Source organism: Podarcis cretensis (assembly GCF_951804945.1).
Source record: "Podarcis cretensis genome assembly, chromosome: 4".
NCBI classification, from domain to species: Eukaryota; Metazoa; Chordata; class Lepidosauria; order Squamata; family Lacertidae; genus Podarcis; species Podarcis cretensis.
The window spans coordinates 20,727,166-20,743,870 of NC_137173.1; the positions used below are offsets into that span (position 1 = coordinate 20,727,166).

Consider the following 16,705-nt stretch of genomic DNA (forward strand, 5'->3'; position numbering starts at 1 on the left):
TGGGAGCCCCAGTGGTGTTCCTCTGGAGACTTCATCTGGGGCAACCCCCCCCCCCCCCGGCCAAATGTAGCTTTGGCTTCCTAGGATTGCACTGTTAGACTGCAGCCTGCTATACAGCAGGGATAGCCCAGTTGGTAGAGCACAAGAGTCTTAAATCTGAGGGTTGTTGGGCAATGCAGAAACCTTGTGGTCCCTTCTCCCTCTGCAATTCTATGATTCTTTGGCATCCTGTGAACTGAGGGTGAGAGGAGGATTGCAACTTTGTAGCATGTTTGCATGTTTTGAGGATCCCCTTGTGAATCCAGGCTTCTAGGCACTTGAATGCTGAGATACTATCCGGTATGCCTCTTACAAGTCTGCCACTCTGCCCTGCCAGGGCTCCTGTGCTTTTAACCGCTGGGCGTATGACTGACAAGTGGAGATTTGACAGAGGACGTTTTTCTTCCCTCACTACTTTTTCAGTTGAATTGAACCTGGAAACTGGCGGAGTCAGGCCAGAATCGATGTAATACACTCAGGCTTTCTGATTCTGATCAATAATCTGGTTGCTGAATTCTGCACTAGCTGTAATTTCTGGACTTTCATCAAAGGCAGCCCCACATGTAATGCACTGCAGTAATATAAGAGAGAGATTAGATTACAGCAATAAAACATCCAAGTATACCACAGTGTGTGATGTATGATCCAGTTACTTAACAGACTAGAGAAATGGGTGTTCAGAACTGCCTGAGCAGGTGCTCATCCTTTGTGGATAGATAGACTGAGGCTGTGTGCATTCTCATTTAGTATTTTATAGGAGGCCTACAAATTCCCCTGAAATTAATGGATCTTAGACTGTAGTGCTGCAGTGCTTAGACTGTACACCTATTTTAATCTGTTTCCACTGTTTTTATTGCATACGTATAAGCTGAGGTGGGCAGAAGGAAGTTGGCCATGGCCACCTTCAGTTGGATCACATGTTGCATATTATTTGTTGGAATTCTTATAAAGAATGCAGAACTAGATGGTCAGGTCCAGCAAAACAAGTCACATGGTTAAGCAAAAAGACTCACACTTTTGTTTTTTTAAAGGAGGAAAAAATAGCAGGTTGCAGATCATGGGAAAAACCTCTGCTTAACACTCTAGAGACTGGGCTAGTTAGACAAATAATCTTCCCTGGTATAAAATAGCTGCATTGACACAAATTAGCTGCAGTTTAATTGATAAGTGATCTTGAGCATTCATGGTTTATACATTCCAAACCATTGGAAAACTATTGGGATTTTAGCAAAACAAAAAAGCAAATTACAAACCTGAAGTGAGTCTTCCCATATGCTGTACAAAACACTCAGGCAACATACTACTGATTCTTGTATATAATGTAGAGCAGTGGTTCCCAAACTGCTCTGTGAAGCATCTCCAGTGCTCTGTGAAGAGATTAGAAAGAACAATGCACATACATGCCTTTGGCATAAGAGCAACAGTAGTGCTTTGTGACAAATTTCCCTCCAGAAAAGTGCTCTGTGACTAAAGTTTGGGAACCGCTGATATAGAGTATGAGCAAGAAGCACGTCACTATACTTGTAATTTACATTTACTATAATTTTAGTGGCTTATAAATACTACCACTTTGGTTAATAAGTTTTCTTCTTTAGACTATATGAATATTTGTGTTTCTTGATTGTATAGGTTGAAGCTGGCAGTTCAGAAGACAGAATGCTGGTATTCTTCAAACTACGACCAGATATAATCACAGAAGAGAACCTTCATAGCAATATTCTTGTATCATCTATGCTAGATTCTCCTATAAATATGCTTTATCAGGCAGTACGGCAGGTATTTGCACCAGTATTGTTGAGGGTGAGTAATGCAATATTCAACTTATTTCAATACACATGCAGGTTTGTTTGTTTTTTTGCTGCTATTTTACTATGGTCTGGTTCACACTTCACATTAAACCGTAGTGGGTTTTTTTTTAAAAAAAAAATTCTTTAATGTGAATGAGTTGAAGTTCCTGAATAGCTCCTCCACTACTCCTTCCACACTGGGGATGAAACAAATCAGAGGCTGGCTTTATGTTTCCCTTAAACAAACCACATTTTGGGAATCCAAGGTTTGTTCTTGGCCTCCTGACTCTGGTTGGTTTGATGAAAACAAACCATGAGTTCTGCTTTGCACATAATGTGAAGTCAGCATCTAGTTTACTTCTTCCTTGACATAGCAAGAGGAACAGAAGAGTGGCTTGGAAACTCTTGAGTAATGTGCAGAACAGTGCTCTGGGTGATGCCTTATCCCCTGGCAGGATGGATGTTTGCAAGAGAGCTTGTCTCTCCCATCTCTCCACTCCTAAGGGCCAGTAAAGTTCTGCCCCAGGACCTTTGCCCCTCCAGCTCCACCACAAGACCATGGAGAGTTTTTATGCAAGGAGGAGAAGTTTGTGTTTTGTTTGGGAGCGGATAGGGTAGAGCTGATAGGACCAAGATGAGGTGGTGGAAGATCAGAGAGGACAAAGGTGCATTCATTAAGTCAAGATACGACTAGGGCATAAACCAAAGTTTTTCCTGCATAGATAGAGGATGAGGCCATATTTTTGCAGTGTTGTAAAGAGGAAAGTGGTGCAACCTTGCAACAAATAATGGGAACAAAGGAGGGAGAGGCAGAGCTTTTACCTGTTCAGCATGGTGATATTGTTAAATTAAATTAAAATACTCAAGAAGAAGGAGACGAGGGAAGATTAGAAGTTTAGTCTTGAGCTTGAGATGACAATGTAGCATCCAAATGGAAGTGTCACAGGGGCAGAGGTGATGGAGATGATGAGAGAAAGGTCTGGGGTAGACAGGTTGAACTGGATGATGTGTATATGTGGTACAGAAAGCCATGATTTTATGAGCTCACCTCTGAAGAGTGTGTAGTGAGAAAAGCAGAATAAAATTCTGGGGGACTAGTAGAGGGAGGGAAAGCAGAAGAAGAGTTTCACACTATGGAAACATAAACAATTAGGTAGGAAGAGGAATCATTGGAAGAAAGAATCACTGAGACTTAGGGTATAGAGGTAGCCAAGAAAAGGTAAGAGACCAAACATGTATCAAGGACAGCAGACAGTTGCAGAGAGAGACAGAGAGAGAGAACTGGGCAGTGAGGAGGTCATCAATTATTTTTCAAAAGATGGTTTCATTGCAGGAGACAGCAGCTGTATTGGAGGGAATGGAAAGTGAAGTTAGAGAAACAAAGGAATATAGGGGACTGCCTAATACTGTGTCATATTGTTGCTCTATGTAGCTCAATATGGCCTGTACCAAGGGGGGAGGGGCTGCAGCCCTCCAGATGTTGGACCACAGGTCCCATCATCCCTAACAATTGGCCATACTTTCTGGGGCCAATGGAATTGGAGTTTGACAACATCTGGAGAGCCTCAGGTTTTCATCCCATAGCTAAACTCGCTGACTGTGGCTTTTCAGCTTTTCAGTTTTTGAATCTTATCCAGCCCTGTCAAAAGAACCCAAATCTCTGTGGACTCTACCACAGAGCCATGGCCCCATAGTCTGTAGCCAGTGGGGATGCTCAAAAGAGTTTGGAGGGAAACAACAGAAGGGAGAGAGGGTGTGGTGAAGAGGAGGGATAATGGTATGGCAGACGGCAACTATGAGATGGGATGGGTAAAAGAGAGTACATGGGGGAATCAGATGAGGACCACAGAGAAGGCAACTTATTAAGGGAGATCAGGATGGAGTAGAAGCGGAAAGGGTTGAGGGAGGTGTTGGATAAGGGATGGTTTTAGTGTGAAAATTTTGTCACCTGAAATTCTTATTACAGGATGAGAAATGGAGTAGAGAATTTGATCCCAAGCTTCAGAATCTTTTACGAGAGTTAGAGGCTGGTTTAGGTTCTGTTCTGAGGAGAACAGATCCTGCTTACGCAGGAGCCAAATACCGGGAAGATGATGTTCAAGGTATGTGCTTTGACTCTGGTTAGTTGTTTTTAGTTACTGTTGTTTGCTAATGTTTTCAAGGTTTAAAAAAATATTTATGGTTGTCTAGAACTTTTTTAATGTTATACCCTGCCCTGGTATCAGTACCAATGAAGAGTGGGGCTTTAGGTTTTTTAAAAAATTAAAAAATACATGAGGCACTTATTTACAGACAGTGGAATGTAAATTAGAAATGAATCTGTAATTTGTGTGATACAGCAACCTGCCATTCCAAGTGTCACTTGTAAATGTATCCCCTTGATATCAAAGTTCCCTAGACTTTGAAATAAGCAAATTGAGAATTATGATGTAAGGTTTCAATGCTAGTTACCGTATTTTTCGCCCCATAGGACGCACCGGCCCATAGGACGCACCAAGTTTTTTGGGGGGGAAAATAAAGAAAAAATTTTTTATTTCCCCCCCAGGCACTTGTGGGGCCAGCAGTGGAGAGAAGCGCTCTTCTCCCCGCTGCCCGCCTGCAGATCAGGTCCGGGGAGAGCTGGAGGACGCGCTGCTGTCCCCGGATCTTGCGGGGCAGGCAGCGGGGAGAAGCGCTCTTCTTCCCGCCGCCCGCCTGCAGATCAGGTCCGGGGAGAGCTGGAGGACGTGCTGCGCCTCCCAGCTGTCCCCGGATCTTGCGGGGCAGGCAGCGGGGAGAAGCGCTCTTCTCCCCGCCGCCCGCCTGCAGATCAGGTCCGGGGACAGCTGGAGGATGCGCTGCACCTCCCAGCTGTCCCCGGAGCTTGCGGGGCAGGCAGCGGGGAGAAGCACGCATCTCCCCGCCGTCAGCCTCCAAACCACATCGGGAGACAGCGGGATGGCGGCGTTCCGCCTCCCCGCTGTCCCCCGACCTTGTGGGACTGGCACTGCGGCTCTCCTGAAGCCTGGAGAGCGAGAGGGGTTGGTGCGCACCGACCCCTCTCGCTCTCCAGGCTTCAGCGAAAGCCTGCATTCGCCCCATAGGACGCACACGCATTTCCCCTTCATTTTTGGAGGGGGAAAAGTGCGTCCTATAGGGCGAAAAATACGGTAATTCTGAGTCATTCTTCACATTGTATATTTCCATATGAATATATTTTAATTCAGTGTTGAACTGAGTATAAATTTACTGAGATTTAACAGAAGTTGATTAAATCCTGTAGCATATCTTCAGTCTGTTTCATATACATTAATAGACACAACTCTGAATGTTGTATTTGCCGGATTTGTTTCTTTTTTTTTTTACAGCAATACTTTGTCCAAATGACGAGTTTCAGTTCTGGACAGAGCGTGCTCAACGTGGAAGCAAGTCATCTAGCAAGGAGAGAGCCTCACATTTTAAAGAATTATTTGAAGCCATTGCATATGTGTGTAACTTTTATTTATTCAGTGATGTTCTATATAAAACCTGCCCCAGTCTAGCACAATAGTCGCAGCCAACAGCTCCACATGCATGCTTGATTACTATTCCCAGCTTTGAGAGATTGAAACCCTCTTTGCAACTTCAGGGATTTGACTTCACTGGAGTGTAGTCTTTGCTTGGAAGCATAGTTCAGTGATTTCTTGAAACCGCAAAGAAGGGTTTGAAGGATTGGGTACTCTGCCCATTAGGAATTTGCCCATTTGAATGTTTTTGCTCTCTACAGAAATCAGCAGGTACTCTCAAATGTTTGAGCTTGTTGTTATCTGGCTCCATTTCAAATATTTAGGAATAACGTGGGGCAGCACATGCCCTGTGGCACCCAGTGACATCCCTGAGATAGTTGAGAATGTGCATTCATTCATAAACGTTTGGTTGATTGAGCTCTGTTTGTGAGATGTGGTGGCTAGTGAAGTGGCATGCTGGGAGGAAAGTGGTTACCATTGATAAGCAGCATCTGTGTGGGAGGGGCTCCTGATTTCTTACCTGAAATGTTGTGAAACAGAGGCATGGGCATGCTAGGTTAGCATTGCCAGCACACAGCTCATAAATGACCAGACAAAGCTATGCAGCTGTTGCTGTCTTGCAGTACTGTCTGGTAAGGGCATTGGGAATCCCCTCTTCTTCTGCCACTTCTTCGTTCACTGCCAGTCACTAGTTGCCATTGTTTCTTAATATAAGCTGCTTCAGACAATGCATTTGAAAAATGGGCTACAAATAATTTCAAGAAAATAAAATACATTTGCATGTACTGCATAAAAAACAATATTTTCACAAAAACGAACAGGGTTGTCAGTTCTTGTTGTATTAGGATTTTACTGCGTGTCATGCCTTCAAAGATGCAAGTCAGCTTTCACTAATCTAGTGGCCTCCAGATGTTGATGAACTACAACTCTGGTCAGCCCCAGCCATTGGGTTGGCTGGAGCTGATGGGAGTTATGGTCCAGCAGTATCTGGAAGGCACTAGGTTGGCAAAGGCTGACGTTAAGTAGTGAGTAAATAACAATCAAAATGGCAAAATCCCAAAGCATTTGCAGTCAAGTTTCTTACACAGTATTTTCATTAAAATATTCATAGGTAAAGTCCCGTGTAGATTGTAGCCCTGTTCTTTGGGTAAAAAGTTATGTTTTTAAATTACACATTGTATCTCTAGGATTATTACAATTTGGACAGCTTATCTTTATTTGAAGTTGTGGATTTAGTCGAGACTACACGGGATACTGTAGATGATGTATGGAGACAGCCGGAACATGAACCTTTTCCTCAGCCACGCATGCAAAATCTTTTGGATGTCATAGGTAAAGTTGTTTGTAGAGAAACTCAATTGTGATGAACAGATGCTTAAAATATAGGTTGTTGCTCTTTGAGGAATTTCTAGCATTTTGTTTTAGTACTTATGTGCTTCTCTAGAAGTGTGTGGAGAAGTGCCTGAAAAGGAAAGGTAATATGGAATAAAATTATCTGAACCCGCGTCACTCCTCTTCCTAATGTATTCTGCTCAGTATGAGATTCCAAGTTGTCTCCAGTGTGTTGCAGATTTGCATGGACTGGACACAGATGCTCTGTGCCTTTTAGGGAATCAGATTTATTAAATGAGGATACTGGGTATTTGGCAGTTCTGTGTGAACATACCCATAGTCTGCTGAGCCAATGTTAAATATAACGTGAAAATCTGTGGGTTAGCATTATTCCTCAACCCTTACAAGGATCTTACTGGCTCCTCTACATGTAACCTGTGTGCTGACATGGCTGCTACTCAGAGCTTTCGAGGTAAATCTTATTTGGGTCTGCCTAGATGTGCCCCAGAATCAGATAAAGACATCTCTAGTTGACCCTTCAGCCCAAGTCATTGAACAATCTGTAATGATGCTTGATGCTCCTCATGTCAAGTCAAAATCCAGCTAAGATACAATTCTAGTCTGCAACATGGATTGGCGACTATTATCGCTGTACCTTTTGTGGTATTGCTCTGCCCGAACAATCTTCTTCACTGTGTTGGTGAATGCAGATTTGGAACAAATATTTCTGTTGAAAGTTTTAAAAAAGATAAAGTAGCAAACAAATGCAGCTATGGCAGGTTTGCCAATTTAGTGGGGGCGACATTGATTGGGTTGGACTTTGGGGTGGGGTAGTTTTTAGATAATCTTGTACTGGTAGTCAGTTATTAAGTAAAGTATCTGTGTTGTCCCTTGACTGATGGAGGCTGCATATTACATCCAATTATACGAAGTATTTGACTCAGTGGTATTATTTTTTTTGTGATAGCTGCTTGATACTGACAGCATAAAGGTGCCATGTTCTGAGCTGAATTATTACACCTGCCTAGTATGTTAAGAAGAAAGGTCTAAAGCCATAAGTAGTGATGGGGAACATTTCTTTCAGCTAGAGAAGGTACAGCGCTTGTAAGTAATTTTGCACTATCTGTATGTGATTTCAGCTGGCTCTCTTGGAAGATTCGTTCAGAAGAAACTAGGAACGTTAAATCTATGGGAAGATTCCTTCCACATTGTGAAAGAAAATCTAAAGGCTGGCATCATGATTTGTGAACAATGGGTAGCAGCCTGTGATCACCTTACTGGGCAACTTTGGCAGCGTTATACCCCACATGTATGGCAAGATGAGAAATACATTCCTGAAATGCTAGGGAAGCTTGGTAAACGACTTGAAGAGGTATCAATTTGCTTTATTTTATCTTTTAGGGTGAGGGGGAAGAGTTGAAGCTTTTAAACATAATGCATTCTATTGGGGAGGGCCCATAGCTTAATGATAGAGCAAAGTTCAGTCCCATGCATCTCGGAGCAGGTTCTAATAAAGACTTATGTTTGAGCATCAAGCAACTTGATGAATGATGGAGATCCGTGAGTTGCATCTCTATTTTTGCAAAAAGCTGCTGCAGGGGACCTTATTCAGACTGGAACCCTGATGCTGAAGGGTGGGGGTGGGGAGAAACACTTTTTTAAACCCTTTCCATGTTTGAATTTCTCTAAAGGGGGCAGCAGAAACTTCATATTTGGGATGATTTTCATCAATAAATTAAGGTGGTGCTGTGAGGAGGAAAAGGTTAATCCTTTCCAGCACTGTTGCAATATTTAAGCAGGTAAGGGAGATAATCATGGATGCTGATTGGATCTCTAGTGCGGCTGCGAGACCAAGCTGCTGTTGGTCAAAATAGACAATATTGGGTTAATAACATCAATGATCTGTCTCAGTATAAAGGAGCTTCATATGGTCAATTCCTAGGATTTTTTTTGGGTCAAAACTGTATTATTGAGAGTTCTATTCTCTTATGGAATTCCCATTAAAAAGTTTACTCCTGGCCTCAGTGATGTGTTGTTGTATTTATTACTTCAGATAATGCAACATTAATTATAATAAATTATTCTAATTATAGATATGATCACAAATCTAAATGTTAACATGATAATGGGTTAATGTAATTTTCACTAGATTGAATGCTTTGTTGATAATTTTTAAGAGAAGGTTTTAAAATGCTCTTTTATTGCCTCTAGGATTTGTTGCATGCAGTTTTGTTAGTTGATAACCTGTTGCAGGTGAGGGGTTCATATATATATAGTTAAAATATTCCTTTTCTCGTATAGGTGCTAACTATTAGAACGCTTCATGAGAAACTTACATATTTTTTGCCAACTGGTGAACAGCAAGCACTGCACCTTGCCCAGGTCTTTGAGCCCTTTGCTGGTTTGAATCCTGTGCACTATAATCCTTATACAGAGGTATTCACACTTACATCTTACTGTTACACCCCCTTTAGATTGTATGTGATAGTTTTGATGAAAATGTCCCCAACTAAATGGGTGTTCTTTTTCCCTAGCCTTTATGGAAAGCAGCAGTATGCCAATATGAAAGGATTATTTCTCCTGCAGAACAAAAAATAGCAAGCAAATTGAAAACATTTATTTCAGAAATTCAAGACAGTCCACAACAGGTATTTTAAAAAACAACAAAAAATGGCATAACTAGGCATTTAAAGAAATACCTGCTAGAAATAATGGATGCTTCAAGCTTCTGGATTAGGGGGTAGCGGCTGACCTTTTTTGCCTTGTGGGCCACACTGAAAGTCAGCCACCTCTCTTGAGTGCTGCATGGCAGTAGTGGGGAAGCACAGCAAACATATATGCATTCCTGTACACACAGAGGTGACGCGGGTGGCGCTGTGGGTTAAACCACAGAGCCTAGGACTTGCCGATCAGAAGGTTGGTGGTTTGAATCCCTGCGATGGGGTGAGGTCCCGTTGCTCGGTCCCTGCTCCTGCCAACCTAGCAGTTTGAAAGCACGTCAAAGTGCAAGTAGATAAATAGGTACCGCTCCGGCGGGAAGGTAAACGGTGTTTCCGTGCGCTGCTCTGGTTCGCCAGAAGCGGCTTAGTCATGCTGGCCACATGACCCGGAAGCTGTACGCCGGCTTCCTCGGCCAATAAAGTGAGATGAGCGCCGCAACCCTAGAGTCGGCCACGACTGGACCTAACGGTCAAGGGTCCCTTTACTTTTGCCTTTACACACAGATACCTGACAATGAAGAGGCAATATTTTCTCCTCCTCATTGTACTGCTGGGATAGGAGAGGGACTTTCCCTCCCAGCCCAACTCTGTGATGAAGAGCAAATCCCCTCCCTTATTTACAAAGGCACCTCTCCTGCCCCCTGGCACAGTGCACTTGCTAGGTCTTAACATACAGGAAGACATGTTCCTGTCTGTGCTTGGTGCCACTTGAGAGGGAGAAGAGAAGCCTTTGCAAGTAAGTGAGGACAAGAACTGGTTCTGGGAGGGCTGCCAGGCCATTGAATTCACAGGCTGCATGTGGGCTGCACATGCATCACCCCTGCTCTAGATAAACCATTCCCTGGTTTTATTTAGGGGCTCACTAGTTAGCTACAAAGCTGAAGCATGTGTTGAAAAGTCAAGCTGCTATGCTGGGTGTGTTCACCATTCTCTAGGTGTTGGGTGGGAAGCCTCCAGATCAGTCATGGGTTATGGTGTCCACTACCAATTAAAAATATAATAGTTAATGAACACAGTCCATGATGATCCATTGCATTTGGTTTAGTAGCAATTTTTTTTAATGTATATTTCTAGCTTCTTCAAGCATTTCAGAAATACAAGGAGTTAGTAAGACGCCCAAGCATAAGCAAAGAACTGATTTTAGAAAGAGAAACTTTGCTGGCGAAACTACAGGACTCGGTCAAAGGTAAGAAATGCAATTGTTACTTTTGAAAATATGCATTGAAATAGTGTAAGGTTTGGTTGTTCATAATGTATCATGTTTGTTTTTCAATTGGGATAAATCTAATTGCATGTTTCATGATGTAACCCACACTGAAATCTGCTTGGAGATGAAGAGTAGATTAAAAAGGTTATGAGTGAAAGATCACATGGTGAGAAAATCAGGATTGAAATTTTATGAAAAGAATGCATATTCATACTTAAATCTTGCAGTTTAACAAATTCAGCAGAAGCTAGGACATACCAGTATAGAACTTTATCAAAATGTTAGTCAAACTCAAGCCTTTTTAAGCTGGGCACAAGGAGAAGAAGTTCAGTGATTCTAGAGCTGTCAGTAATATTCACTAACAATTTGCTTTTTACTGTTATACAGATTATCAAACAGATTTTGAGGCACGATGCCATGGTACTCCTGGTGAAGCATCAGGACCACTTGCTGGCAAAAATCTTTCTGAAGTTGTGAATAATATTGTTTGGGTGCGCCAGCTAGAATTAAAGGTACCAATTAAAATAATTAAGCAGATTAAATAAATACATAGAAATTTACAATAACATAAAAACACAAAAATACCCAATTCAGCTCAGTATTTGGCACTAAATATCACCACTGTAACCAGAGAATCAAAGAGCCAGTACCAAGGATCGTGAAATACCTGTATGTATGTGTGTGTGTGTGTGTGTGTGTGTGTGTGTGTATGTGTGTGTGTGTGTATGTGTGTGTGTGTATATATATATATATATATATATCTTAGATAGTCATCCAAAACGCTCCATAGTTGCTGCCATCTTGATCCCTGTTAATCCAAGTAACAGGGAGAGTATTCCATAATGGAATAGGCTCTCCTCCACACCCCCATCAGATGGCATCTACAGGTTATTGTATGGTCAGGAGGGTCCAAATAGATTATTTTGTTCTTTTTTAAAAAACTGCTGTTGTGGGTTCCTCAGTACAATAAACTAATGCCAAAGTCCCCTTTTTAAAATTATGTATTTATTTTTACTGCTTGCTTCTCTAGGTACCCTGCTGAGATACAGGAGTACCAAAAATTATTTATTGTGGGCTTTCAATATTCATACACTTTTTTATTAAAAAAAGATCTTTCTATATATATTTATGTACTAACCACTCCTGTGAGCCCCTTGCTGTGATTCTGTGATGCCCCCCTTTTTTGTGACCCATCGATTCACAAAATATGCACACTTCTTAAAATCGGCTACATTGACTTTTACATTGTGACATTCGTCTCCTGGAGGGTTGACCATGGGTCGGTGTGACCCTCTTATTGAAAATGGCTAGGTACTCCAGTGGTGGTTACATTATTTCAAGTCTCATATAGAACACAATCTAGATTGTGCTCTGTGAGAGAAAATGTAGGTGTACAGCTCTCCACAAGTGTAAGGGAACCTGATAGTTTGAGCAGGTTTAGGCAGTCTGTAGTCTGATATTCTGAATAATAAATTATTGTCTACATGCTAAACTACATGTAAACTTCCAATCTTTGAACATTCAAGGTAGATGATGCCATTAAGATCGCAGAGGCCCTTCTTTCAGACTTGTCTGGATTTCACAATTTCCGACGAACTGCAGATGATCTTCTAGAACATTTTAAAGTATATGAACAGGAACAATTTGATTATTGGTCCAGGGACATTCAGGCAGGGTTGTCAAACCCCAAGTCTGGTCTTTGGTAAGTGTAAAAAAAATTGCCTTCAGACTCTTCAATGCTGTGATTCTAAGAGCAACTCTAGAACCTGTAGTTAAGCATTTTAGTAGGATAAGGTTTGAGTCAAGCAGGTGCATTTTTAAAAAAGATCTAAAGCATCTCTCTAGAGGACTAAAGAACCCAGGTCATGATGGTAGAACTTTTACAGAGTGATTTACAACTGTTGTGGGTGTCCATGCAAATTGCAGATGCGAAAACTAATTTTGATACTTGCTTCTCACTTCTTGTGCTTCTTGCATGAGGTTCTTCTTCTGAAATGAGCTGTTAAGTTGTAGAGTAGGAAGTAATGGCTTAACGGGGGGAATGGTAATGTTGCTCATCATTGAGAACAGTGCAGTGACTCCCATCTGTTTTGCTCATAGACCCTTCTCTGCCATGAGGCAGAGTTTGAAGACCTTCACTCTGGCAGCTTATTGTAGGGGACATTGAACTGAGGGGAACTTGCACTCCCTTGAATGTGCCTAGCAAAGAAAGGAGCAAAAAAGCAGTGTGGCTTCTGTTACTTCACTGAGGAGAGGGGTGAGCCTCCTTCAGTAGAAATGTGTGTGAAGCACAAATGATGAGTGGATGCATTCCATCGCTTCCACTGAAAAAGCTGTAGCTGATTTCACTGCTTTCCTCATTACGGGCTGCTTCTTTCACAGTGCTCTGAGCAGTGAGAGGAAGTGCCAGTTCTCACACAAATTCATTCTCACTCACCTGACTGCCTCTACCACCAATTCCTCATGCAGGGGAGGGTTAACAGATGGCAGTTACAGAGACGCTAGGTGAGATCCACAGAGGCTGCACTGCTTCTTCCGTGCTTGGGAACCCTGCTCAATGTGAGAGGATTGGGATCCTAGTTGGTTTGTTGTATGTTGGAGAGAAATAAGGTTAGGGTGGTGACGTAGGCAGAGTAGCTGGACATCCATAAAGGGCTGCCAAAAAGCGAGGAAGCAGAATAGCCGCCTGCATTCTCAAGTGCCCATGTGAAATAAGGAAGCCACGACTGCGGCACTTTCTTAATCCTTCCAACCAAAAGAGGAGGTAGCAGCGGTAAAAATGTTTGGCTTGAACAGTATATTTTATGCCTTTGTTATAGCTGTGGCTTAGAATGGAAACAGCTGACATAGGTGATAGCCAGTTCAGCCCCTACATTCCAGTTTATAGTGCAGGCTATATTGCTACTGAAAAATAATGTCTAGTAATGGAAATGTTTTGGTTTAGCTTACAGGCCAGCAGTCCTGTTATGGAACTTGATCACTCTGACGGAGCATTAAAAATACATTATTCGGATCGCTTGGTGGTGCTCCTAAGAGAAGTGCGTCAACTGTCTGCGCTTGGCTTTGTTATTCCTGCCAAAATACAGCAAACTTCAAGCACAGCACAAAAATTCTGCAAACAAGCAGTTATTCTCAAGCAGGTATGACACCACGAGCTAGAAGTTCTGACTCTACTGAGCACTGTCAATCTGAATGGATTGGTTCTATCTAGGATGGGACTCATGATAAATTTACCTTGAGGGTCTGCTTCTGTTACAATTTATTTTGTGAGAGTATGAGTAGGGAGTAAGTTCAGCCCCGAAAGGTGTTAAAATTGAATCTAGTTCTGAAACCGAATCAAAGGGTATGGTGCAATTTGAACTAAACTTTGCACCCAAACGTAGATGTGCGGTTTATTTCTCTGTACCAGATGTAAATTACAGTAATATTTGTCAAATGGTGGTCCTCAGTGCTCACTGCATCCTCTGTTGTCTGCCCTTCCAACTGGCAGTGCTGCAGCCTTTTGATTCCCCGAATGCCAAGTACATAGTTATGTGCGGGAGGTGGTTAGAGAGTAAGGCTGTAGCATGGAAATTTGGAGGGATGAGAAGAAAAGAAAGACAGGAAACAGATGATAGAGAAATGACGTCTGAGAGAAATAATGGAAAGTGGAGGTAGAGTGCAAAAAGGATGGATGGACTGAGAAACAGGACAAGAGCCTGGGATTTCTGCTGTGCCTTCTGCTTCTGTCACACAAACAAGTGCTCCCTTTTACCCGCCTGGTCTTCTGTTGACTACTTCTGCAGTAACAGCTATCTGCTATCTGTCAGAACAGCCTGGTTTTGGGCAAGAGTGTATGTGGGGGGGGGGGGCAAGGTGGGGGGGGGGGGAGAAAAGATGGAACTGAGTAAATGTGGTTGGGGGACAGGGAAGATTGCAGGGGAATGGTCTCTCTTCTTCAGAGAAAGGACCAGAGGAGGCACTGAAGGAAATTTGAAAGATAGAAGTTAATATTTAAAAATAAATAAAAATGAAGTGAGAACAGAGAGGGATAAGAGAAGGAAGTTGTTATAGTAGGAAGAAGTATGTGAAAGACGCAGAGAGGATGGATGAAAGAGAGCACCATGGAGATACAGTGGTGCCCCGCAAGACGAATGCCTCGTAAGACGGAAAACCCGCTAGACGAAAGGGTTTTCCATTTTGGAGGTGCTTCGCAAAACAAATTTCCTATGGGCTTGCTTCTCAAGACGAAAATGTCTTGCGAGTTCCTGCGGGTTTTTTCCCCTCCCCCCCTTTTTCTAAGCCGCTAAGCCGCTTATCAGCTGATCTGCTAAACCGCTTATCAGCTGATCTGCTAAGCCGCTTAACAGCTGATCCACTAAGCCGCTTATCAGCTGATCCGCTAAGCTGCTAAGCCGCTTAACAGCTGATCCGCTAAGCCGCTTATCAGCTGATCCGCTAAGCCCCTAAGCTGCTAATAGCGCTAAGCCGCTAAGCCGCTAATGGGCTTGCTTCGCAAGACGAAAAAACCGCAAGACGAAGAGACTCGCAGAACGGATTCTTTTCGTCTTGCGAGGCACCACTGTAGAAAGTTTGAAAACATCTTTTCTCCGAAGGTGATGAACACATGGTGTGATGGATTATGTTGCCCTCTTGTGCCCAAACCATTCAGTGTAATGTTATAATGGACTCAAGTGATTTGGCTCTCCCTAGTGCAAGTAAATAAATTTAAAAGTTTGAGCATATCCTGGACACAGACAATTTTGAAGATTGTCTGACTGATTTTTATAAGCAAGGGCAAATGGCTTAGTAATAAATAGTGGCAGAACGTATGCTGGTGTCTTGTGATTGAGGCTAATATTTCAAGCACTTATTGTAGAGTATTAGCTGTAAATGTTTATCTAGTTTAGATAGGGTAGAAGCAATAAAGAAGGGGATATATATGTGGTCATTGTACCTGAGTCTCATGGTCTTTCAAGTCATTAGATTGACGTTGCAATCTTGTGCACACTTACCTTGGAGCAAGCCCCCTTGAATACAGTAAGACTTAACCTGTGGTTAAACATGCATATGCTTGCACTATGAGTTTTTTTTCTGTTTAAATGAAATGGAAACAATATTCTAAAGAATAAACAGAGAAAAATACATTTAAAATACATTAGAAGTGGTGCTTATGCATAACAGACTTCATATGCTTTGTTTTTATAGGTGGCACATTTTTACAACAGTATTGATCAGCAGATGATTCCAAGTCAGAAGCCAATGATGCTACAGTCTGCTTTAGCATTTGAACAGATAATTAAAGTAATATAATTTTTATTGTTTCAATATTATATTACTCCCGGAAGCTGTCTTGTATATTCCCGTTTTTGTATATTTCCTGTGCTGTCTGTCTTTTGGCCATTATTGTTCAGTATGTCTGATTACATCTCTTAATGTCCATGGATATTGATGTTTTGCATGGAATTTCAGAAGACGTAGAGGAGGAAATAAATGCCTTTGTTGTAGTAATCATGTTGTTTGAAACATACATATTTACACTAGTTTGTTTTCCTCTCAAAGCCATTGTTAGGGAAAGTGGACTTGAGCATCCATCAATTCTCCTTCACTGGAGCAAGTTATCCCAAAATGGATTTACCCCTACTTGCTCTATGTCAGTCACTACAAATTTTTAAGCTTCTGTTAGTGGAGATCTTACTCAGTTTCCAGTCATGTCTGCTTTATTTACTGGGACTGCAATCCTATTCACATTTACCCATTGTTGTCCTGGTGTTTTAAAACTCCTTTGGAGATGACATGCTTGGTGATATTTAAATATCGATTATATGCCCTTTCCCTGCATAACTGCATGTTCATATATGCTATCCATCTATTATGGAGTCCTGGAGTTGAAACTATAAATGGATCCTACTACAGTGTCAAGGCAGAACAGTGACATTGATAAGGTGGTTGTCAGTGCTATTCATAAAGCTTTGACACTGTAGCAGAATTGCAGTGGTAAAGGGAAAACTTGTCAGTTTCATGTTTTCATTCATGTATGTCATATGTATAGCCAGACTACAGCAGTATTATACTTACACAGCTTTGAGCATCATCTGTGCAGATAGCCCAGTTACAATTTCATGGTAAAAATGATAATCCCTTGTGTCTGTTTCT

General features: G+C 42.0%; 1 protein-coding gene across 2 annotated transcripts in view; it reads left to right on the forward strand.

Moving 5' to 3' along the window:
- DYNC2H1 (dynein cytoplasmic 2 heavy chain 1) overlaps nt 1-16,705 on the forward strand; it is a 153,275-nt gene that overhangs the window by 845 nt on the left and 135,725 nt on the right. For both annotated transcript variants that reach the window (XM_079973223.1, XM_079973224.1), the window contains 12 exons: nt 1,669-1,839; nt 3,793-3,928; nt 5,174-5,292; nt 6,499-6,643; nt 7,783-8,015; nt 8,945-9,079; nt 9,178-9,291; nt 10,438-10,549; nt 10,958-11,082; nt 12,097-12,272; nt 13,515-13,710; nt 15,758-15,853. In XM_079973223.1, the coding sequence (XP_079829349.1) occupies nt 1,669-1,839; nt 3,793-3,928; nt 5,174-5,292; nt 6,499-6,643; nt 7,783-8,015; nt 8,945-9,079; nt 9,178-9,291; nt 10,438-10,549; nt 10,958-11,082; nt 12,097-12,272; nt 13,515-13,710; nt 15,758-15,853 (1,758 nt within the window). The remainder of the gene's footprint in view (nt 1-1,668; nt 1,840-3,792; nt 3,929-5,173; nt 5,293-6,498; nt 6,644-7,782; nt 8,016-8,944; nt 9,080-9,177; nt 9,292-10,437; nt 10,550-10,957; nt 11,083-12,096; nt 12,273-13,514; nt 13,711-15,757; nt 15,854-16,705) is intronic.